Raw genomic sequence first — 22,849 nt, 5'->3', positions numbered from 1 at the left:
GCTCAGAAATGAACCATGACTAAGTGTTGGATGCATAGCTTTTGCAAGTGGAAGTGAAACAGTTAGCGAATGATTGGCTCGAAAAGCACAATATCGTGATTCTGAATGGATACAATAGTTCAATATTATTACTCTTTTCATCCAAGGCTGAAGTTAAGTCAAAAACTCCTTAAAGCTGCAATATGCAACTCTCTGAGACAACCTGAGTTACTCTGACTACTTAATTTGAATCCGATTGGTTAGAAGGACGAGCCTGGCTCAAAATCTTTTAGAGTGTGTTTACAAGATTTAGCTAAATATTATGGAGGTTATTGCCAGTTCTGCTTATCAGCTAAACACATTGAAGCCCCCATGACAGCTGGGATCGCGTCCCCGCGAACCTAAACGGGATAAGCGGTTACAGATGATGGATGGAAGGATGGATGGATGTTCTCCCTTGTCATATCACAGCAAAATGTTCCTTTGTAAAAGTGGACCCTATTTTGAAAGCTGTGACCGGAAGCTAACGAATTTGTTTCCCTTTCCATCAGTTCTTTTCCTCTTTTTGTTGTTAGCTAAAAGATAACAATCGCCTTTCAGACTGTTTTTACTTTTTTGTCACAGCACTATATTGACAAAAGGCCGTTTACATTGTTATTATTTTGAAACTACTTAGCCGGAAGTAGTTTGTCCCCACTCTACGGGACTCCGGCGCGGTCTTCTTCACTCATTGGCTAGAGGCAAAATTTGAAATGCAACGCGCTTAATGTTGCTTAAACTGCCGGGTGATGTGGACACACGTACAACAAACTAGTCGCTTTGGAAAACAGGACTTTTCTGAACATTACTGAAACGACTTTAGAGTCCAGCTTTTCTTCAGAAACTAAACGGTAGGTAACGATTGGTAGCTAACGTAAATGTAATGTTTGTAAACGTGGGCGAAATTTTAAAAGTTGCCGTTACGTTAACGTTAGCAGCCGCTGCCTGATCTAACATTGGTGTAACGTTAACCGCCGATTTCTGTTAGCAGCTAGGTAGCTATATAGGCAGCTAGTGCTGAGTGTGTGTACGATTATTCACTGTTGAGTTGTAACATTATAACAAATAAAAGAAGAGGATTTCGACAGATCATCGAGTTGGAACGAATGATAAAAGCTAAACCCCGATAGAATTTTTCCGCTAACGCTGGCCAAAGTAAAATCGGTGAGCCACACATTTCCATCGAGTTTGATGTTTCTTTAATGTAGGTAATATTACTTTATAAACAATAACTGGTGGCGTTGTAACTTGTTTTGAGTTATACACAATACTCCTGCATGAATAGAAACCATTTTGCAATGGGTTGTTTGACACTGACTAAAATAGTTTGGATTTCTGTTTGTTTTTTTCTCCCAGTGGGATTTGTTGGCAGTCAGAAAGCTATGGAAAGACCAGACTTATCTTTAATTGTTCAACTAAGTGATCCTGTGGCTTTAGGCCACTGAATTTTATCGGTGTATTTAACAAAAACAACAGATTATGATCATTTCCATAGTGATCTTTTGTTTTTGTTGTCTTTTAAAGTCAAGATAACAATAATATTCATATGAGTCTTTCTTAATTATCGGCCTAGCTACTTGCTAGCTACTAATGGTTGCTCTAATTGTCAGTGATATTCACACTGAGACTATGGCTCTGTGGAGGCCACATCCTCTGTTTTACGACTTGTTGGTGAAGATTTAAATGTGTTGCATGGCAATAAACTAACCCACATAGCTAGAGACAGTTCTCCAGGCCGTATGCAATGATTAAGAATTAAAGCATCTAAAGTACCTTAACTTTTGCTCAGTACTATATATAGAGCTTGGTTTTGCTCTGAGTTAAATTAATTGCCTATTGTCTATTGCTTGCCTTTTTTTTCAAGGATGTTAAATCATAATACATCATGGAAACTGCTGTGCTTGGCCTCCAGAGCTTATATGATAAGTTAAGGATGCAGATTGACCATCTCAATGAGAATGTTGAACCCAGTAAGTAGTCTGTGAGTCTTGTTGGTGTTATCTTTGCAATGTATCATTTAGCACAGATGTCTAACCCATGTGAATCTTATTTGCCAGGCTTCATTCAGATGGCACAAAACTTTGAAGAATGCCGTCAAAAGTGGCTGACTGCAGAACAAGAACTGGGCTCTTGCAAAGAGTTTCTCACAAAAACTGAGACAGAGAGGGGAGCCTTGGAAGTGAAACTGAAACATGCCCGCAACCAAGTAGATGTGGAGATCCGACGCAGACAAAAGGCTGAAGCTGACTGTGAGAAGTTGGTATGTTGTATCAGATGGTGATCCATGCTTGATGACTTTTATTGACTCTATCTACACTTTTATTTTGCCTATTTAGGCAGTAATCCTATGTGCTTGGTTTCCATTTGTCTCATACAGGACCGTCAAATTCAGTTGATCCGTGACCTCCTCACTAGTGAGGGATCCACTAATAGCATCCAGTTGAGTGCAGAGCAGCGCTCAGCTTTGGCCTTCCTAAACACAAACTGTCAGGGAGCAACCAATCTTAATACAAGCAGAAGGTGAGAGGCTCATGCATATGCTAATGCTCTATATAGTATAGGAATGTTTTAACTTTTTATATAGTTGATATTTCTGCTGACTCCTTTTTTGTCATGAACCCATAGTGATAGTGCATTTCCTGCTCCATTAGCTGTTGTTTGAGGCATATGGTACGAAATCACATCACAATGTTCCTGGTGTTCTACCCTGTGGAGTGGGGAGGCTCATTTGCACTTGAAAACATCACAAACTTTTATTATCTCCATCAATTTATCACATGAATGCACCACTCTGACACATTCAGATCATTGTGAATTGGATAGGACAGGATTAGATACGATTGAAATATAATAGGAAGAACATTATACATAAAGTTTATGGGCCAAACACTAAATGCGGAAAATGCTTTTGATTGTTGCTGACTTATTTTTCTGTTGCTTCCGATAGATTGACAACAATAGATGAGTCTGCCTCCATCTTGTCAGATATCAGCTATGACAAAACAGATGACTCTCTTGTGAGTACATCCATGTGGAGCATGTAGTTAAAGTACTGTAAAATAACATTACATTGTGGAGTATGTGTTCTGATGTGTTTGATCTGTGACAGGACTGGGACTCCTCCACTGTGAGGACTGTGCGACTCAAGAAACGAGAAAAAAGGGTATGTTAAGCACTTGTGCACTTTGTCTTTCACTTTGAATTGTGTTCAGAAGAATGGATTGTGACGATGTCATATCTGCTGTATTGATTTCAGCGCTCCTCAAGAAATCTTGTGGATGGTCCTCCACTTGCGTCGAAAAGATCTCGATCAACAGGCAGAACTTCAGGGAAGGTAAGGTTATTGCACCCATCAACATTCTTTGTTACTCATGTATGAGAGATTATTAAATGTAACTAAGATTATTCAGAGTATGTAAAGTTCATGGTTTGTTGCGAGAAACTCGTAAAACTTACTTTTCAGTTCTGGTGCTGTTTGGTGGTCTTTGGTCATTCTATTATTGTTATGTTTTTGGTTTACAGCTAAATGAGACCCTTGTGACAAAGACCACCGTGACTGTACCTGTCAATGGAGGACCTGTTGAGGCGGTTTCTACCATAGAGACAGTACCTTACTGGACTCGTAGCAGAAGAAAGACTGGTGAGATAGCTGTTGGGATGGAATATGAATTCTAGAGTACTTGGCGAACTATTTACTTATTTATAGTTGGGTGAAGAATGACTAGATTTTGAAAAAAGGGCAACATGACATAACACATATGAAAGAAGAAGAAATTTTATGCTCATTTGTATTTTTAGTTGAAACAAACGTGTAAAGTATCCAGAATTGTCTTGACCCACTGTCACAAGATTACAGCCTACTGACAAGCTTCAGCAAGCTGGCCAATCAGAAAAAGTTAGAGTTGAGATGAGGGGCACCTAACAGAGACAGGAGCTGATAGAAACCATTTCATACAGAACACAAATAGGAGCAGTGTACTTATCAGGAATATAAGCAGTTTCTGTAAATGAAATCATAGGGACCCAGGATATAAATAGAAATTATGTGCAATATAGCAATTTTAAGACAATTTGCAAGAACTGTCAAATCCAGGCTTTTAGGGAGTTTGCTCATATGAACATTTTTTACCAAATGCTTAGAATTTCATGGATATTTTGAAGTACTGATTCATCATTAGCTGCAGAATGGTCATGATGTGTAACACAGATAAATGACATATCTGCTATCTTCCCTTCTCAGCTGCCATGGAGTGGGACTCTGAATCTGTCAAATCTGAGGATGTCTTTAAGCAGCCTGGCAACCCTGAGGGACAAATGAAATCCGAGCCAAGCACTCCACAGAGCAAAGGAGGTGTCCGTCCTCACGAGTTTGTTTCCAAAACCGTAAGAGCAACACTTATATGACAGAAGTGCAGAGTGAATATATATCTGACTTAAAAAAAAAAAAAAAAAAACATTTTTATTTGGAATGTAATGATAATTCTGCTAATAAGTTTGACCAAACCTGGTGCTGAAGATAAATCTGTTACTATGAGTATGCAGTGTAATCATTTAAGTTTATTTACTGTATAATAACAAAAAGTAGTATGATTTGGGGGTTTAGCTGGAACTACTTATGCATAGCTGTTGACCCAGTCTTTAAAAGCTTCATAAGTCCTGTCTAATGGAATCTATAGGTCATTAAGCCTGAGTCCTGTGTGCCCTGTGGAAAAAGAATTAAGTTTGGCAAGATTTCACTGAAGTGCCGGGACTGCAGAGTAGTCTCGCACCCAGAGTGTCGTGAGCGTTGCCCTCTACCGTGCATCCCCAACCTAGGTTGTACACCAGTGAAAATTGGTGAGGTAAGTGAGAACATTTTTCATTACTTAATTTGCTCATAAGCAATTTATTGCAGGGTTGACCGTTGTTTACTCCAATTATTAATTCCAGGGAGTGCTTGCGGACTACGTCCCTGACACATCACCCATGATTCCCCCTCTGGTGGTCCACTGCATCAGTGAGATTGAGCAAAGAGGCCTGCATGAGGTAAGTTGTGTTTTTTTTTTTATTTGTCCTATTAGTATGCAGAAATATGAAGGACAGTAAAGCCTTACATCACTGTAGTTATTTTTATTGCATTCCCCGTAAGCTGAGACAGAGCTGTAACTAAGATTTAACAATCTGTTCCTGGGAGATTAAATGTGTAATTGGGCCGTGTAAGGCTTCCAAATCTGCTGATGGCTCTAGGACTATGCTGCTTTTTCTTATATTCAACCTATGGCATTTTTAAATGGTCATTTAAATTTTGCCACCACCCCCCAGTCTAAAACAAATTTCCAACTTCTGTCATTTTTATAAGATGCCATGTTTCATTTGGTAAATCGTATTTGTTAAATCTGAAAATTGGATATCTGTGAGTCCTGGACTGTTGATCATCATTGTTAAAAATCCCCATGGACTTTGGAAATTTGCAAATTATACTACCATTTTCAGTATTTTCTGACTCGTAAACAAAACTGTTAGTCGAGAAAATAACTGTACCACTACTTGATTAAGAAAAATAAAGTTTCAGGAACAATAAATATTGAAGAACTGTTTTCCTCGCTTCTCAGGCCGGTTTGTACCGCCTGTCCGGTGCAGATCGCACCGTGAAGGAGCTGAAGGAGAAGTTTCTTCGCAGCAAAACTGTTCCTGTACTCAGTAAGGTGTGTGACATCCATGCTATCACCGGCCTCCTTAAGGACTTCCTGAGAAACCTCAAGGAGCCCCTTCTCACCTTCTCCCTCAATCGTCCATTCATGGAGGCAGCAGGTATGTGTATTGCTTTTGAATTAGTTTCTTACAGATGCATTTTCTTCTTTAAAGTGCTTAACAAATCCACTCAGCCTCCCTTTTCTTGGTCTGCTTACAAATGTGTTTCCTTTGCACACACTCAGAGGTTTCAGATGATGACAACAGCATAGCTCTGATATACCAAACCATTGGTGACCTGCCACAGCCCAACAGAGACACACTGGCTTTCATAGTCCTTCATCTTCAGAGGTCAGTAGCTGCTCTTCTGTAAATATCATACATATCTGATTGACCTCTTTTTTTTTTTTTTTTTTTTTTTTTTATTTTGATGCATCCTCTAAATGTAATTGAGTTAAATTGCTTTAGGCAGAATTGTGCTCAGCTGCATCTAATTGCCTGATTTGTATTTATTTATTTTTAATTGTCATTCAACCTGAAATAAAAGTTGGGCATCACATGTTAATATTTGATTTCAGATACATCAAATAACTGAAATTTAAAACAATTCTTTCAGAGTTGCCGATAGTTTGGACACCAAGATGGACATCAGTAATCTGGCTCGTGTGTTTGGCCCAACTATTGTGGGTCATGCACTTCCCAACCCAGACCCTATGACAATTCTACAGGATACCAAACGGCAACCTAAGGTAGTTCGTCATGTACTTGACGTTGTGTATTAAATTTCTTCACTCTGTATATTGAAAGATTGTTTTCTTCCTCAAATCATAAAGTCAAGATCTCAATAATTAGCAGAACAATGTGTCCAGATTAATATAAGAGACTGAGCTCCCACAGTTGGAGACCACTAAAAATCCCTACACCACATAAGATTACACTCCAGAAAATCACCACAATACCACAGACTTGTTGTTTTTTTGTTTTTGTTTTTTTTTTTAGTAATTCACCTCTGTCTTGCTCAAGGCCTCCCTATAACTAGTGTGACAGCAATTGAAGAGGATGAGGCAACACGCTGAAATAAGCCTGATCTTTTGCATTTGTACCGATGTCTTTTTGTTTAGGTTGTGGAGCGTCTCTTGTCTCTGCCGGCGGGTTACTGGAGCCAGTTTGTGATGGCAGAAAACGAGCAGCCCAACTTGAACCACCTCATCATTGAGAACGCCAACTGCTACGCGACCCCCGAGAGAGGTATGAAGGCTCTAGACTTTGTGTGGCGTTCTGTGATTCCAGTACAAGAGTCAACACAGCTGTTTACTGGCTGACGTGTAATCATAATGTTTCTACTCTTTCAGTGAGCATACTGGGACCCTTGACCACTCCAGAGTACCAGCTCAATAAAACCCCGTCTTCTAGCTCCTTGTCTCAGCGCATGAAGTCCACTCTGACACCTAAGTAAATGCACAAACACTATTTTCACATTAATGTTCCTATGGTTAATTCTCAACACTGACTGGTGTCTACAGCTGAGTCAAATATTCAAGAATCGCTCAAGTTTATGGAATAGCTGATTCCTTTCATACAAGTTAAATGAAGTTAATCAGCTGTGCAACTTCTCATTATCTTTCATTGACTGAGTTGGAATTCCTTTAAATGCCCTTTTGTGCTGTCTTTGTTGCAGATTTGGGAGTAAAAGCAAATCAGCAGTCAACTTGACTCGCCAAGGAAAATTCTTTGCATCTCCACTCCTCAAATAGTCTGAAGCAGCTAAACGTTTATTTCCAGTGATGTTTTACTCATACTGCAATAACACCAATTATATATTTTTGCATTTGTGCATAACACTTAACAAGGTACTGCATAACAGCTAGATGTGTCTTTATCTTAGTCTTCCTCAATATACTAATAATTGTTTTAATATGTCAGATGGTTAAGAGTTGTATTTTGATGATTTTCATGTTTGTAAATGATTTTTCCCCCTTACCAAACAGAAGATTTTACTATCTTTGCACACTTGTGTCTTTAGTGGAAGCTGTTGCATGTCCAACACTACGTTTCCATATTAACACGTGATATTGTCCTGTACTGATTCGTTTGTGAAGTGTGCTTTTTAGGTGAAAATAAGTACTGTATACTCAGCTTTTGCTCTTTTTTTGTTTTGTTTTTTTTTTTTTATTGTGATGTGCTTCTGAATCTATACATTTCATTTGGCTGTTTTTCAACTCATGTGTCACTCAGCAGTTGAAGAACTCATTCAAAGGCATTTCACTCTAGGATGTAAAACGTAATGTACGATAACAGCTTATAACATTGTTTTCTAGGTTTAAGGTTTGTATTTCACTTACTGTCCTCATCCTTTTAGCCAGTTGTACTATCAATGTTTATATTCACACATTCTCCTCATATTTTAACTAACTACAGACTGTAGTTATCTCAGAGGCATTGGTGACTGTCGTCAGTCTTACGAAAGAGGGCAATATTTGTAATCTTACAGCCACAGTGGTGTTTTATAGGGTGGTGTTTTATAGGGTATCCTACATTGGCAGCCATCTTTAGAAACACTGTTCACTGGGTTTATGTCACAGATTGTAATCATTCTGCTCCTTCAGTGTTTATTGCTCAGTGTAATGTTTGTACTATGGGAGTAGTTGAAATAGGGAGTTGCTGACGAGCAATTCTATGCAAAAGGAAGCAAATTTGTAGGTTAATTTACCATGGCATTATTTGATTACCAATTAGCACAAACTTTATTTTGAAGTACACTCTGACATGCAATATGTAAGTTACATGACTTTTAAACAAACACTGAAATTGTCTCCTGTGTCTTTGTTAAATTCAAAGTTTTTGAACATTTTAGTTACAGCAAGTTTAAAAAAAAAAAAAAGGTTAGGACCTATTGATATATTTTGTTTTTTTTAAACTCTACTTTAGAGCCGTTTCGTGGTCAAATGTAAATTATTGCCTTCAGGTTCTTGAAGAGGTTTTACTTCATTCAAAATCTGTTTGAAGAACACCATATCCATTAAATTTGGGTTTGAGTTGAGAAAAGACAGGTTTTTTTTTTTTTTTTTTTTTTTTTTTTTAAGTCATTTAGGTGCCAACTTAAATATGTCAGAACTTCTAGACAGTCATAATTATGACTTTTACATTAGTGTAAAAACTCTCACTCAGATTAGTGCAATACGACATTAGCACCACGTGAACATCTGTCAACTTAAGATGTGCTGTAGTAAGATTTATTAAGGGTTGTAACCTTTGTGTGGGAAGGGTTGTTTGGACAGCATTATACCTGCTCTCCCTGTTGTTAGATGGTGGTCCCAGTTTGATTTAGAAGTCACATCTGTTAAACAACTAATTTAAGACCTTTTCACACCTTAAACAATATAAATATACTAACTGAGGAGACATTTAACCTGGTAATTTTTAAACCACAACTAAAAACAAAAGGCAGCTTTAGAATCTTGGAAAAATATTCTCATGACATTTCATGAATAGATCTTCCACACAAGAATAGTAAACTGGAATGAGTTTAATTTACAGGGTGCATTGTTATAAATTGCTACTACGTAATCCAAAATAATCAGAGGTTTGTTCGGAATACTCAGTGAATCCAGAATAACTTATTCCTTTGTGTCAGGCACTTTTTGGTTCAAGAGTTGATTAAATGTTCAATATCAGCATTTAGGCCATGGCCACAGAAGAGGTGTGTTTTTGATGTAGTTCTGGAAGGCGGGGTCAGAGCCCCACCTTTTCATGGCCTGCTTCTCTAGGATTGGGATACCACTGACATAACGTAGCAGGAACCACACGAAGAGAGGTGACACCACACTCAGGTGCTGTGGACCCTGCATCACTGATGAGGCTGAGAGCCACAAACCGGCCCACTGCAGGATTTCTCCAAAGTAATTTGGATGTCTGCTGTAGGCCCATAGTCCACTCTGAATGAACTTCCCCTGGAGGCACAAGAGTAAATTAGGCAAACAGTTGTTACACTCAGTGAATGAGGCACTAATGCAGTTTGGGGTTTGCACAACAGGTTTGTTTACTCACTGCATTATCTGGGTTGCACTTGAAAAGCCATTTCTGCTGGTCAGCAATAGCCTCGGTAGCGAGGCCCAGACCCGAAATGGCCCAGCCAATATAGTCCCTCGCTCCCAGAGGCACAACTCGCTTCTCACTATTCAGCATGAGGGTGGGCAGAAGGGTCATAAATACCCACACGGCTGAGAGAAATAAGAAAGCTTTGCCTTAACACGTGAAATAAATGCGTTTAACGTCCTACAGCCCACGTCTCCAACACAGAATAAATGCGTATAAAAAGCACGAAACTAGACAGTGATTTATAAAAGGCAACCCTCCCTTCACTTGGGTGCTGAACTGGTCAAGAACCTTGGTGATGAGAAAAAAAAGCATTTACATGACTTCCAAGTACCTTGAATGGTCCAATATACAAAGAAATTCCCTGGGCTGTTTCTGACATTGTTGAACCTGCGATCATGCCCGTCCTTCAGGATCCGCATGAAGAGGAATGTCCCCAGCCTGCAGAAAAACCAAGGTTAACACACAGTCACATTAACCAAGGCATTATTCATTAACTTAAAGTTCTAAATTCATTAGTTCTTCCTCTGACCTCACCAAGGACCCACTATGACTGAACATACACAAAACTAAGTAGGATTTAATGCAAGAGAACACATATTGGTAATGGAGTTTTGTTCAAATGTCACTGGGTGTATGATACATGGGGTCAATGCTACATTTGATACCTGAGTCCCCATGCTGTGACCAACCCAGTCTGCACCTTCTGACGGACATGAGTGGCTCCACCCCAGATGCGACTCAGGTGGGCAAGGAGTATAAATGTACCAGATCCTGAAAAAAAGAGAGTCAAAGACAGAGAGAGAGAGAGAGAGAGGGAGAACACAACAGACTTTAGGGAGGCGCTGACGTGGGCATGTTGGAGGGCTCTGCTTGTTGTAGAGTAAGGCGTGACCAATAAATCTTTTACCCCGGATACTGCAGACTATTGGTTCCAAAGTTCAAGGGTAAGAATATCTAAGACAACACAAAGCAGAGCACGGAACCAGAGGAGGACAAGTAAAAGAGAAGTGTCAAGGTGATAAACTTGAGAAATTAGTAAGAAATCGGTTGCTCTCCACAGGTAAGCTTGGCTGTTCTACATGCAACAAATTATTTGTTAGCGTGGATTTTGTAGGTTGAGTGGTACCTTGTGCTCATCCTTTACTCGCTAATCTGAAACTTCCTTATTGTTCTTGTGCTTAACATTTCTTCATTAGCGGTCTAAAATGTTTGTCATTATCAAAATGCGCAGCCTAAATACACCTGTGGGCTACAACTAATGATTATATCTATCATTTACCATAAATGTTTTTCCTTAATGCAGTGACAAGCACTGAAGTTTAACACATAATAATGTCTCTTAAAAGCTCTTCTGCAGGACATTGAGGAATGTTTAATTCATAACAGCTCCTATAGCAAAAAAAGCTTTACTTTAAAAAGGGAACTGGTCCAAAAGTGCGTAAGAGAGTTCAGGATTGGAAAAAACGTACCAACCTTTAACCTGATGTGTCTTTCTTAATTTAGATTTTCTACTTTTATATTCTCTATTTAATTTCTCTTTTTCACACTATGTGATTTTGGGGGCGGCAGTGGCTCAGCTGGTAGAGTGGCCGCCTAGCGACCATAGGGTTGGGGGCTCACGCCGCGCTCCTCCCTACCACATGTCGAAGCCTCCCTGGGCAAGACACAGAACCTGCAACAGCCCAATCTCCATTCCCGTCTGCACAGTGCTGGTCCCAAGCCCAGTAGAAATTGAGGAGGGTTGCGTCAGGAAGGTCGTCCGGTACATAAACTGTGCCAAATGAACATGCGGACAAATGATTCCCTGTGGCGACCCTGAACCAACAGGATGAGCCAAAAGGACAAAAATTTTTATAAATAAATACATTTTACTTCTTACATTTTCAATCATTAAAACATCTGCCTTATATGCAATTTGAAGAGTAAGTTAAATTTTTTTTGCATTTGTCCAAAACATTTACATTTATTTTTAAAAACATCTACAAACATTTACGTTCCAAAACATATATTGTTTTGGATCATAAATGGCTTAAGATAATTAAGACGCTTTTTTCACGTTTTGCTACTGATCTAAAGGCTAAATGGTCTTCAGACTGTTTGTATTGAGTATTGAACAGTTTTTTACCAGTGACACTCAAACCAGCTTGCAAAAAAAACTACGCAACAATTTGCTCAGTTACTAGGGGACCGAACCCCCCTCTGACTGGAAAGAAGGTCCCAGGATTGTGTTGCACGCCCCTGCTGGATCTACAGTCCATGCAGCATAGTCTGATGAAGGAGGAGCTGTCGGCTGTTTCACAACGAAACTGTGTAGATAACAACACTTTTGTAATGATCATCATTAGCAGCGATTATTCAACCACATCCAACAGCAATGCACATCGGAGTTATAATTAATAAACGGTGGAACATGTCTGGCTTAAACGTGACTTACTTTAGTTTTAGTTACTTAAGAAAACGCAAAGTACATCTGCCAGTCTGCAAAACCAGTCAGTCAGCATATGACTGACTGACCCAATAAAGAAACAAACGCTCGCTGTTCACGTTACCTGCCAAATCATAAAACTTCTCGGTTTTGAGCGCTGCAGCCGCAGCCCAGCAGGCCCATTGGATGCCCAGGTCCACCGCGGCGCATTTAACCAGAACGATCCCCATCATCACGTCCTGCAGCAAGTCCCAGGCGTTTACGGTGGAGCCGCCGTTCTAATAGAAACAGGAATGTCAATAGCCTGGTTAAAGTTCGCCGGTGGGAGTGCCATGAGTCCGGGGAATTGTGGGTATTGTAGTCGTTGTAAGTACGGTTCCCAAACGGAGGAGCATGGAGTCGCAGTGCTGGAGTTTAAAATTTTACGGAACTTACGTCCAGTACAATCTTTTAAACGATATTCAGATCGTTTACTTAAATAAATTACAAAACAACAACACAACGCTGCAAAAACACTTAAATACCCTTGTAACAAAATACTAAAATACCAAACATTAGTAACAAAATGGGAAAAGTACTTATATAAGAAGGCTATTAGCAAATTTGTAAAGTTGTGTAGTAGTGTAGAAAGTAAAAGTACTCAACTACCACAAATGAGTTCCTGTAAATGTTAGGATATTATTAAATAATATGTTGTGCATGACCTTACTGATGCCTTAATAATATATAGGATTGTACTAGTTTAGTAGCATTTTCTTGTGGAATTAATTTAAACAGTTTTAGAAACTATTAAGTAATAAGTTAAGTACTAAAACTGTTACCTCTGTTAAATAAATGTAATGCAGTAAGAACATTTCCCTATGAATTGTAGTGTGTGTTTAAAGCTAATATTGTAGTAATATGGTATTATCACGTGGTAACAGGAGCAATATCTTATATCTTTAATTAATTTATAGTTTGTAAGTACTAATACACAGAAATGAAATACATAGTAATATGTGGCTGCAAAAAGTGCTTGCTACAATGTGCATCAAAGATGAACCTGGGTGGTTGAAGCTAATTTTTCCAGATGCAGTAGTCACTCTAAATTCCTGAGTTGTGACTCGTGAAATATTGTAGGTCAAACGATTAAATGTCATCATAATGCTGAAATAGCTTTCAGGGAAATTATAAACTGCAGTTGAACAAGTGTGATGTTACTGGCCAATATTGTAATGTATTCATTCTTCATCACTTTTATTTCATCATCAGGAATAAACACAACGCAAACAAGACAAAATATGGCAGAGAGCACAAGTCCCAAAGGAAACTCTGGTGACTTTGCTAAAAAATTGCAAAGACGGCTGAGCAGAAGCAAGGAAAAGGTAATATAGCTTTAAGAGCTGAAAAGAACTTGTTCCCCAAATAACAAGAAAATGAACTGTCTTTGGTAAAGATTTCCATTTAATCACAGCTGCTGGGAAAAACATGCTTTTTCTGCAGGTACTGCAAAAGCTGGGAAAGACTGTGGAGACCAGAGACGACCAATTTGAACACTGTCTGCAACTGTTTAATGACCAGCAGGTAATCATCCCCCTGCTTAATGAAAAGTGATTCCGTTTAGATTCATTTGAATTGAAAAGCTTGAACAAATGAAAAAGAATAAGAAACACATCACCTATTTTGCTGTGTCAAAATCTTCAAATACATGCAAACCCAACATGTAGTGTAAACGTAGCAAATCTAAAGACTTGCCATGATACGACCCTCTTGTCTGTTTACAGACAGATGGAAACCGAATGCACAAGGACCTGAGAAACTACATTAATGCAGTAAGAGGTAAATATACACTTTGCTGGAAGATGCTGCAGAACTGTGGATTTGTGTCCTTTGCAGACCACATAGAGACAATCCTGCTTTTTACAGAAATGCGTGAAGCCTCCAGACGCCTTTCTCAGTCTCTCTTTGATGTTTATGAAACCGACTGGGCCGGAGAGGAAGACTTAGGAGCCATTGTGGAGGTTAGGAGACTATGATCAAAAGCAGCAAGATTCATATGATGTCAGGGGACCAAACTGCCCCCTTTTCTCTCTACTTCTCTTCATACATAATTGATGCTATATTTATGCTGTGCCTTTTAATAAGGGGGAGGACCTCCTGTGGAATGACTTCGAGGTGAAGCTATTAGACCAGGCCGTACGGGCTATCGAGTCCTATGTGGGCCAATTCCCAGATGTTAGGGTAAGGTTAGAGGCAACAAGCGCATAAGCAAACATAAATGAATGCAGACAAAAGGCCTGAGAGCCAAAGTAAAAAACCATCAAAGCAGACACACACACACACAGATAATATATGTGCAGCTTCTGTCTTTTTCAATCTGCAGGAGAAAATTGCCAAGAGGGGAAGAAAACTGGTCGACTATGACTCTTCCCGTCACCACCTGGAGGCACTGCAGACTGCTAAGAAGAGGGATGATATCAAGATAAGCAAGGTACTAATGATGACACACATATATCCTTTATATATATATATTTCAAATAAACTGTTAGAAAAAACATACATTCAAATTAATTCTGTGTTTCACTCTTTTATACTGTTTTTCGTGTTCAGGCAGAGGAAGAGGTGAAACATGCCCACAGTGTCTATGAGTTCATTAACAATGAGCTAAAAGATGAGCTGGCTGTGCTCTATGACAGGTGTGACAGACTGTCTTACATAAAATAATATCATTATGTGATATATATGTGAATGTATGTTTTATTCACACTTGTTGATGTTTTTCCCGTTTAGCCGTATCGGATGCTACGTGGCCGTCTTCTCAGCTGTGTCAACTTTACGAGAAATCTTCTATAAGGAAATGAGCACGGTATGTTCTGCTTTGTGTTGGTCGAGCAGGAAATTCATGTTAGATACAATATTTAGTGTTTAGTTTTTGTTCTAACCAGTTCTCTTCTCCCTTAGCTCAACGTCGACCTACTGAATGTGATGAAAGACCTGCAGGCTCAGAATCCTGACAAAGTGTTTTCCTTGAAAGGAATGCAGCGGTAATTTCTTCTTTTACACTGTATTTACACTGCAAATCATTTGAGGTTTTGTGACTACACAGCTGCTACGGGCTCAAACCTACAATATTTATTGTATTTATTATTAGATATTCCTTATCGCCAATGCCTTGGTCACCATACACCTCATAGTACTGTGCAAAGCCTCTTTACACTTTCAAGTTTGGAATTATTTCAATAATTTTTTCTTGCTAAATATTTCAGGTACAGCTCTTTAAAGAGACGAACTCTGGTCTCGCCTAGGGCCTTAAAAGCCAGCTTTTCCGAGTTTCACCGGAACTACAGTCCTAAAACTGCCCATAGGTTTAGTTTTAGGTCCCCTGACAAACCTCGCCGTAGCACTCTGTCCAGAGAGAGTAGCACCCTCACAGTGTCCCCGCAGTCACCACCTTTAGACAGTGCCACATCCGACCCCCAGGACTTAGACGTGGGACAGAGCCAAAGTCCGAGCCATGGCACTGTTCACAAAGATGAGACAGCAGGGGCGGCTGCAACCGAGCCGAAGTCAGGTGAAGACAACAATCAGGCTGAAAAGGAAAAGGTCATAAAAGGGGAGTCTGAACCAAAGCCTGCTGCACAATCTGATAATAAAGAAGATGGTTTGAAAGCTCCACCAAGTGAGAGCAGCCATGAACTGAGCAACTCCTGTGATTCAGGGAGCTTGGAGCTGCAGCTCTATGCTGCAGATAATGGCCCGCTGCACATTGAAGAAACAGAAGACAGCCCAGGGTTCCTCAACATCCCAAAAACAAACGGACTGGATAATGGTGGTGTTTCCGGGTTGAACTCTGAGACAAAGGACATGAATATTGCTTGCAAGGTTGGTCATTTGATGAGCACCCAGCTAGAGAATGGTGCTACAGGCCTTTTCTATGTAATTACCATTGATTTGTGTCACGTCTCTCCAGTTTCACAATGTTTCATCTTGGCTTTGTGTCCCGTGTAGGATGCTCCTGCAGGAAAGCTGGGAGCCCTCGACTCCAAGAGCACAGTGGTTTAAAGGTTTCCCATGTTGATAAAAGGTTTGTGTGTTTTCCATGAATACAAGACATCATATATGATCACTTCTATTTTGTTTTTCATAAACCTGTGTCTGCAGAACAGGATATCACAAAGACGACTAAAGTCCGCAACTACTGAAATGTCCAACTGCTGTCACAACCTGCAATGGCTTGGTGTTGCTAATTTTCCTATTTATCTAAAATTCAAATCAGTTGTAACTACACTATACAGTGCCTGTGGGTAAAACTTTATCTACAATGCTCTTAGAACAGTCAAGTTTCCTCTGAATTATGTATTTAAGCAGCTTTATTGTGCATCAAACTAGTACAGAGAAAAATCAGAGTAGTTATTTTGTTTCTATATTTTTTAGAAAATATAAAGGAACTACAGTAATAGGTTTACATTGTTAGAAAATATACTGGCTATGGTCATGGTATATGATGATTTACAATGCTGTGGTCTCAGTTTCATTAGAACTGTGGGCTAAACTCCACTTTCATGTAGCCATTGACCAAATGGCTGTAACTTAAACGATATTAAATCATTTGTTTGTATTTTATTTTTACATTTTTTCATTTTATTTGAATTTTTAGCCAGTTTTAATGGCATGGTTTATGCTGGGGTTGGTTTTTAACTAAATTTTTCATTTTAATAACATGTTTCTATGTCCCAAATCCTCTTGTCTCACATATTTGGAATCTGTTAATTTTCTAGTTTGCACTGTAAAGTTAAGTTGTTTTTAAATTCAGAGCCTTTAGCTATGTTGTATCATATATCATATTTATTTGATTTATTTGATCAATATTCACAATTATGGCTAACATAAATAGGAATTTTAGATGCATCTAATAATGCACACCTAAAACTACTTGAAACTGTGTCAGTAGTTTGGGTTACCTATGTGTGGTTTAAAGCAACATGGTCTAAACTAAATTAAGTCTCAATCAGCCTAGATTTCAATGCTACAAACATCAGCAGGCTTATCTACATTAATCGAAAAGCTAAGAGTGGTGGCTTTTTGCTGCAAGCATCTTTTTTTAAAATGGTTGAATGTTTCTACTTAACCAAACAAAAGACATTATTGTTTGGTAAAATTCCAATACTTGATTTTGTGATGAATCATTTGAGAGTAGTCTGATGTTAGTCTACAGGATAAATAAAACAATTCACCAAATAAAACAATTTTACATGCATTCTTCATCGTGTTTTGGTCATCTGATCCCAGCCTCTCGCACTTTTGAATTCTATCAAAAGATTTTTGCTGTGGTTGTCAGAAAAAGACGAACGCTGATATTTCTGATTTTCTAGTTGAAGCATTACATCTCTGAAAACTGTAACCTCAAACAGAATGTTATGTGATTCATAGTCGTGCAGAGCTTTATTGTTTGAATTAAGTCTATCTCTAAGACTTTAGCAGAATGATGAAAGTATATGAGATGTCACAATCAATACGACTGATGTCTCTTGAGTTCTTTCGTAAAAAGCCAATCCTATGATTTCACACATGAAGATGAGTTACTCATCTTGACTTTTGTCACCTCTGAGAAAACAACCAATATGATGAAACCCAGGTAATTAGTTTAGCTTTGGCAGTGCTTGCACATTTATAGCAGAAAGTGGACATGGAGCTTGAAATACATTGACATTTATCAGGCAGTGAGGATACACTGTGTTAATTCCAAGTGTTGATCAGCACAGTGCCAGTTTCAAAGAGCAAGGCATGTTTTTACCCTACTGCAGTTACTAAACAGTAATATAATCACTTGTACCACCCTGGTCCGATGCCACCGTGCTGCAAGAAGGCTAAACAGCACAAGTTCCCTCTGCATTTGACTACATACTAATATTGTTTTTGTTGTGGCTGAATCTAGTTATGCACTTTCCCAACAAGCTGTCACATCATTAAGTAAGGTTCACCACAGTTCTCAACTACCTGTTGGCCAGATCTCAGATTTCCTGCCCTTGCTGCTACGAGGCCACTGTCCAAATAGACCACTTCAGATTATAGCAGTAACACATACATTACAGAGCAGCAACAATTGAAAGGAAAAAACGACTTAAACTGTCTTGTTTAAGTGTTGGACCACCAATTGCCACCAAAACAACTTTGTGCCTTGACATTAATTAGGCACATCTCAAGATACATCTACTGGAGCGATGGAGTCTCCATTCTTCCAAACAAATATTCCCTCATCTGTTGTTGTGGTGATGATTGCGAAGAGTTCTGTCTAACACGTGGGTCCAAAATCTTCCATAGGTGTTCAATTGGACTGAGATGTGGTGACTGCAACCGCCAAAGCACATGATTTACATTTTCATATTCATGACACTATTCAGAGGCTCTTTGTATCCTGCAGGGATTTTTTGTGTTTCTGAGGTTTTCTATTTCTTTGTCCCTTATCTGTAGCTTTGGCGACTGCACACAGCTGTATCAGCTAGTAATGCACACTCCGACTTTAAAAAAACAACTTTGCAATTACCTGGAGCCATTGAAAAACAAGCCAAAATCTAATTTAAAAATGAATAAACCATACGGGTACACAGTAAGGTAGGAATGTAATTACCCTATTTCCCTTTCTAATTCCTCTTGCTAATAGTCATCAAAAATATGACTAATGATCACAGGAAAGGGATGGTTGTGTTAGAGAAGTTGACCTGAGAAACTGTTAGATCAAATAATTAGAGAAGGATCAGTGGGGACCCAACGGATTTCTGTAGAGGCCTCCTAACAGGCTAATCCGGCCCTGACCACGAGAAGCTCCACTCTGTACTGCTCTGTCCCACATTCTAACTGTGGGCTGATGTATCTCGCTCATAGACGATCTCTGAAAGAGACACACTGGGGAGGAAAGGGAGGGGCGGAAACCGAGCCCGTGCGCGCGTGCTGCGTGACTCACGAGTGGTAGACGACAACTTACCGTGTTTCACGGACGCGCTTTCAGACGCATTGCAGTCACACGGAGTTTGCGTTTCAAAACTTTAGTCCGTTTTCAGTTTTGTCCGACACAAAAGTTTGTTCGGGGAAAGCTTCGTTAGTTGGGTTTGTGAGACTCTCCGCTGCGCCCAGGTAAGTTCTCTCTCTCTCTCTCTCTCACACGGCAGCTGGCAGAACAGTGTGTATTTGATTGTTCAGATCTTGAGATTTGTCTGAAAATGTAGATCACATGTTTCCAGCGCCTCAGGGTTAAATTGTCCCGAGAGCTGAAGTGACGACGTAAAAGTGAAGTTTTTGCTTTCCATAAAAGGAGCAAAAAAGCCTAGTAATACATGTTAAGGTAACAATGCACGAAAAGCGGTGTCAACCGGCATTTTGTCCGTGTCAAATAAAAGTAGGCCTATAGCGACGTGGTGTAGAAATCATCAGCTCTATCAATAAGTTGTTTTCCTCAGTTAATCGATTCAGTGATTTCAGTGATTAAGCTACAGCACACGTCTGCTTGGTTGCTTGATAGTATCGACTAGTCGGTTATCGCAGTAGTTAACGATTGCCTTATCAAATACTAGTTACAGCTTGTCAAAACCTGACTGCGTCGTCAGGGAGCTTTGTCTTTCTTATCAACAGCTATGAATAATGACCACACATTGAATCAGTATGAAGCATCGACTTTCTTGCATTTAGGGCCTGTGGCACAGATCTTTAGATTTTGCTATGGTCGAATCAACAACCGGTTCCAAGACTTCGATGGTCATTTTTATACTAACGGTTTGTAGCCTACAGGTTTAAACTAAGTGGAATATCATCTAGGTGTGTGGCAACAAAATCCATATACTCCATTATCACAGTATTATGCTTTGTGATACAGTTTATATAGTAGCAGGCAGCAACTCCTGATGACTAGATTTACACTGCACTAAAAGTAAACTTTAATCTCATTATATCGGTCGCTTGCAGTATCGCAATATATTGATTCATAACATTGATGTATAATATTATTGCCCCAAACGAGTAGTGGGGCTGCAACTAACAATAGTTTTATTATCTATTTATTTGTCTTCTGAAAATACAAAAACAGAATCTCTCTCACAATTAATCAAAATCGACATCTGGATGTTTAGTCTTATCAACTGGACAGATTTGTTGTTTGTTTGAAATGTTTCTCTGCTTATTCAGTAGGTTTCTACAGTCTGTCAACTTTCAAAAGATATTGACTGATCTATCACAGATGTAGGAAAGGTCACAAATGTTAATATTTATTGTTTATAAGTACTGATACTCCATTGTTTTTATTTTATGCTACTTTATGCCTTGACTTGATTACGTGGGATTGTCAGTTGATCAGTTAACTGAAAGAAAATGAAAAATCGCAGCAGTTTTGATTATGGAATAATCCTCCAAATAGTTTTTCAAAACAATAACATTTGAAAGTTAAAGGTTTTCAAATATGCAAATATATGCAAAATATTAGCTTTTGGATTTTGACCTGTTGGTTAGGCAAAATCAGACAGCACCTGTAATGACATCAAATGTGCTCTTGAATATTTAATAAATAATTGTTTCAACTTTAACTTAGTAACTTTTCAGATTTCACGTCTTCTTATGTATCTGATGTAGTACTTATGTAGAACGTACCTGACCATATAAAGTACTTAAATTAGCTTAGCTCTGTAACATTAAAAGGCATTATTAATAACAATCCAATAATGTGATGTTTATTTGGGGCCCTTCTACTACCTAGTAAGTACTATTACTTATAAAAAAAAAACAGAATCAAAGATTATTTGACATTTTTAGCTAATAAATAACTCAAAGTATATGATTTTTACAATAGATAAATTAATGGCCCAATTATTGCAAATTCAGTAAAAACTTAAAATACGTTGTGTTTTCCCGGATTAGGTCATTGCATCACAGCAGACTCAGAAATCTGTGGTTGGCAGGTTTGTTTCAGATCCAGCCCTAAATAATGAGATTACTGTGTCACAGCACTTAATATTGCCTTGTCAGCCAGAAGCTATGTAGTTAGACAACTTGCTTCCCGCAGCAGCGTTTCCACTCTCTGTAGCTGCAGATAGAGCCCTGTGACATTTTTAACATGCTTTTTATCTTCCAGGTTCAGATATGGCGGCTTCTGCAACACCAACTGCATATACAAACGTGTCTGTGACAGATGGTACGTACGCTGTGTTTTTGACATCTGTTATGAATGTACCGGCTTGGTTTTGAATGCTTCATTCTCATATCATGACCTTATAGTTTGTGTTATCTTCTTAACACACAGTGTTTTTTTTCCCCCCTCTCTCTAGCATCAGACCTGGGACCTGTTACATTACTTCCCACACAGGCAGACACCACCATGATTCAGAGTAACTCCTACACTCTTTGTTTTGTTTTCTCTAGCCAGTCTCCTCTTAGACTCTCATTATTGTGAGACATGGCACAGCTTACTTCCTCCCAGATCCTTCACTTGATGAATAATCTCATGACCCTCCAACTTATTGTGTCACAGGTTGTTTAAAAAAAAGGAAAAAAAAGTTTAATTTTTTAAATTTCTTTTTATTTATTTTTTGTAGTGGTAACAACAGCAGCTCCTATGGGTTCAGACTCCGTAGTTATTGCAGGTAACTGATTGCACTTCAAAAAATGTTTGTACATTCATAAGGTGTCAAAAGAAAAATTATAAGTATTTGAATTTATTTTCTAGTGGTTATTGTTCTCATCCTGCTGACGGTAGCTGCTTTGAGTGTCCTGCTTTACCGGTATCTCTGCCACAACAAAGGAGACTACAGGACAACAGGAGAGCTGGCTCCGGGAGAGGACCCTGAAGCGGATTACGGTAACCAGGATAAGAGCGAAAAGAAGGAATACTTCATATGAACTCATCTGAAGATTTACAAGGAATGAGTGGTCTGATGAGGGAAAAACAGTGCAAAGGACTGAGAAGAAAAAGAAGATATTTTGGTCTTTCTTTGTTTTGAAGGAAGGCTGCTACATGCTGCACACCACTCAAGAAAATAAAGGTTTTGAGATTTTTATTGTAAGATCCCAGAGGTGCACAGGCAAAACCCAAAGATAAAATTGTTACTCTTAAGAGCGAGTTTGATAGACATGAAGCAGGTGCAGCAGGCATCTAGAACACATGTAACAGGTGGTGAGATTTTAAAAAATGTCTGCAGTCAAGCGTTGCATGATCCATACATACTCAGCAACTGTTACAAAGTGTAAAGATTAGCTTGGATGTTACACTGTTTAAAAGCCAGGTTCCAGTTTTCTGTTAAATAATGTATTAAATTTCAGACACTATTTGTTTTCCTAACCAACCTTTGTACAATACTTCCTGGTGCTGTTGGGGCAGGTACAAAATGAGTTTTTCCACGCAGTTCTTTTATAAGCTAGTCAAAAACGGTTTTCTGTTTCTACTTAATTGTACCTAGTTTTGTTTTGTGTGTACGTCCTTACCAGAAATTGTTACTTAGCATCGACTTCTCTATTTGAGGTCAATGTGAAAGGCAATAAAACTGGTTTGTACTGGATTTACTTAGGCTTTTACTGCATCGGATCAACAGAAAAACAGAAAGGTGTCATAATGAAAACAAATCTCTACAAAATAAGCTGAATTCTACAAAAATAGAAAAACGAAAAAAAATTCATTGTAAG

General features: G+C 38.8%; 4 protein-coding genes across 7 annotated transcripts; 3 read left to right on the top strand and 1 right to left on the bottom strand.

Moving 5' to 3' along the window:
- The first annotated feature begins 724 nt into the window (after window positions 1-724).
- On the top strand, window positions 725-8,496 carry racgap1 (Rac GTPase activating protein 1). The gene is made up of 17 exons (XM_067527947.1): window positions 725-869; window positions 1,883-1,988; window positions 2,076-2,278; window positions 2,396-2,538; window positions 2,966-3,035; window positions 3,128-3,181; window positions 3,275-3,352; window positions 3,541-3,658; window positions 4,259-4,401; window positions 4,695-4,859; window positions 4,948-5,043; window positions 5,610-5,808; window positions 5,934-6,039; window positions 6,305-6,437; window positions 6,810-6,936; window positions 7,041-7,140; window positions 7,367-8,496. Exons 2-17 carry the CDS (start codon window positions 1,904-1,906, stop codon window positions 7,440-7,442), a joined length of 1,896 nt encoding a protein of 631 aa, XP_067384048.1. The 5' UTR covers window positions 725-869; window positions 1,883-1,903; the 3' UTR covers window positions 7,443-8,496.
- A 700-nt stretch (window positions 8,497-9,196) lies between these two features.
- si:ch211-210c8.6 (uncharacterized) lies at window positions 9,197-12,509 on the bottom strand. Its single transcript, XM_067527950.1, has 5 exons — window positions 12,336-12,509; window positions 10,452-10,557; window positions 10,118-10,224; window positions 9,736-9,908; window positions 9,197-9,638 (listed from the first exon to the last, which is right to left on the bottom strand). The coding sequence occupies exons 1-5, from the start codon at window positions 12,442-12,444 to the stop codon at window positions 9,360-9,362; spliced, it is 774 nt and encodes a 257-aa protein (XP_067384051.1). The 5' UTR covers window positions 12,445-12,509; the 3' UTR covers window positions 9,197-9,359.
- On the top strand, window positions 10,437-17,449 carry bin2a (bridging integrator 2a). 2 transcript variants are annotated; one of them, XM_067527948.1, is made up of 13 exons: window positions 10,437-10,846; window positions 13,463-13,575; window positions 13,694-13,774; window positions 13,975-14,029; window positions 14,117-14,211; window positions 14,336-14,431; window positions 14,574-14,681; window positions 14,801-14,886; window positions 14,981-15,056; window positions 15,152-15,234; window positions 15,457-16,072; window positions 16,199-16,274; window positions 16,352-17,449. In XM_067527948.1, the coding sequence occupies exons 2-12, from the start codon at window positions 13,492-13,494 to the stop codon at window positions 16,250-16,252; spliced, it is 1,434 nt and encodes a 477-aa protein (XP_067384049.1). In that variant the 5' UTR covers window positions 10,437-10,846; window positions 13,463-13,491; the 3' UTR covers window positions 16,253-16,274; window positions 16,352-17,449. The 2 variants fall into 2 exon arrangements, with proteins under 2 accessions (XP_067384049.1, XP_067384050.1); XM_067527949.1 differs by having other exon boundaries at window positions 10,794-10,846; window positions 16,199-17,449.
- Window positions 17,450-19,115: 1,666 nt separating this feature from the next.
- On the top strand, window positions 19,116-22,725 carry LOC137139373 (small cell adhesion glycoprotein-like). 3 transcript variants are annotated; one of them, XM_067526526.1, is made up of 5 exons: window positions 19,123-19,321; window positions 21,306-21,365; window positions 21,499-21,558; window positions 21,766-21,813; window positions 21,897-22,725. In XM_067526526.1, exons 2-5 carry the CDS (start codon window positions 21,314-21,316, stop codon window positions 22,067-22,069), a joined length of 333 nt encoding a protein of 110 aa, XP_067382627.1. In that variant the 5' UTR covers window positions 19,123-19,321; window positions 21,306-21,313; the 3' UTR covers window positions 22,070-22,725. The 3 variants fall into 3 exon arrangements, with proteins under 3 accessions (XP_067382629.1, XP_067382627.1, XP_067382628.1); XM_067526527.1 differs by lacking the exon at window positions 19,123-19,321 and adding an exon at window positions 19,390-20,428; XM_067526528.1 differs by lacking the exon at window positions 21,499-21,558 and having other exon boundaries at window positions 19,116-19,321.
- Window positions 22,726-22,849: the final 124 nt, after the last annotated feature.

This window comes from Channa argus, chromosome 13 (genome assembly GCF_033026475.1).
Source record: "Channa argus isolate prfri chromosome 13, Channa argus male v1.0, whole genome shotgun sequence".
Lineage (NCBI taxonomy): Eukaryota > Metazoa > Chordata > Actinopteri > Anabantiformes > Channidae > Channa > Channa argus.
Note: the sequence above shows the minus strand (reverse complement) of the source record. Positions and strands in the feature narration are given on the sequence as shown.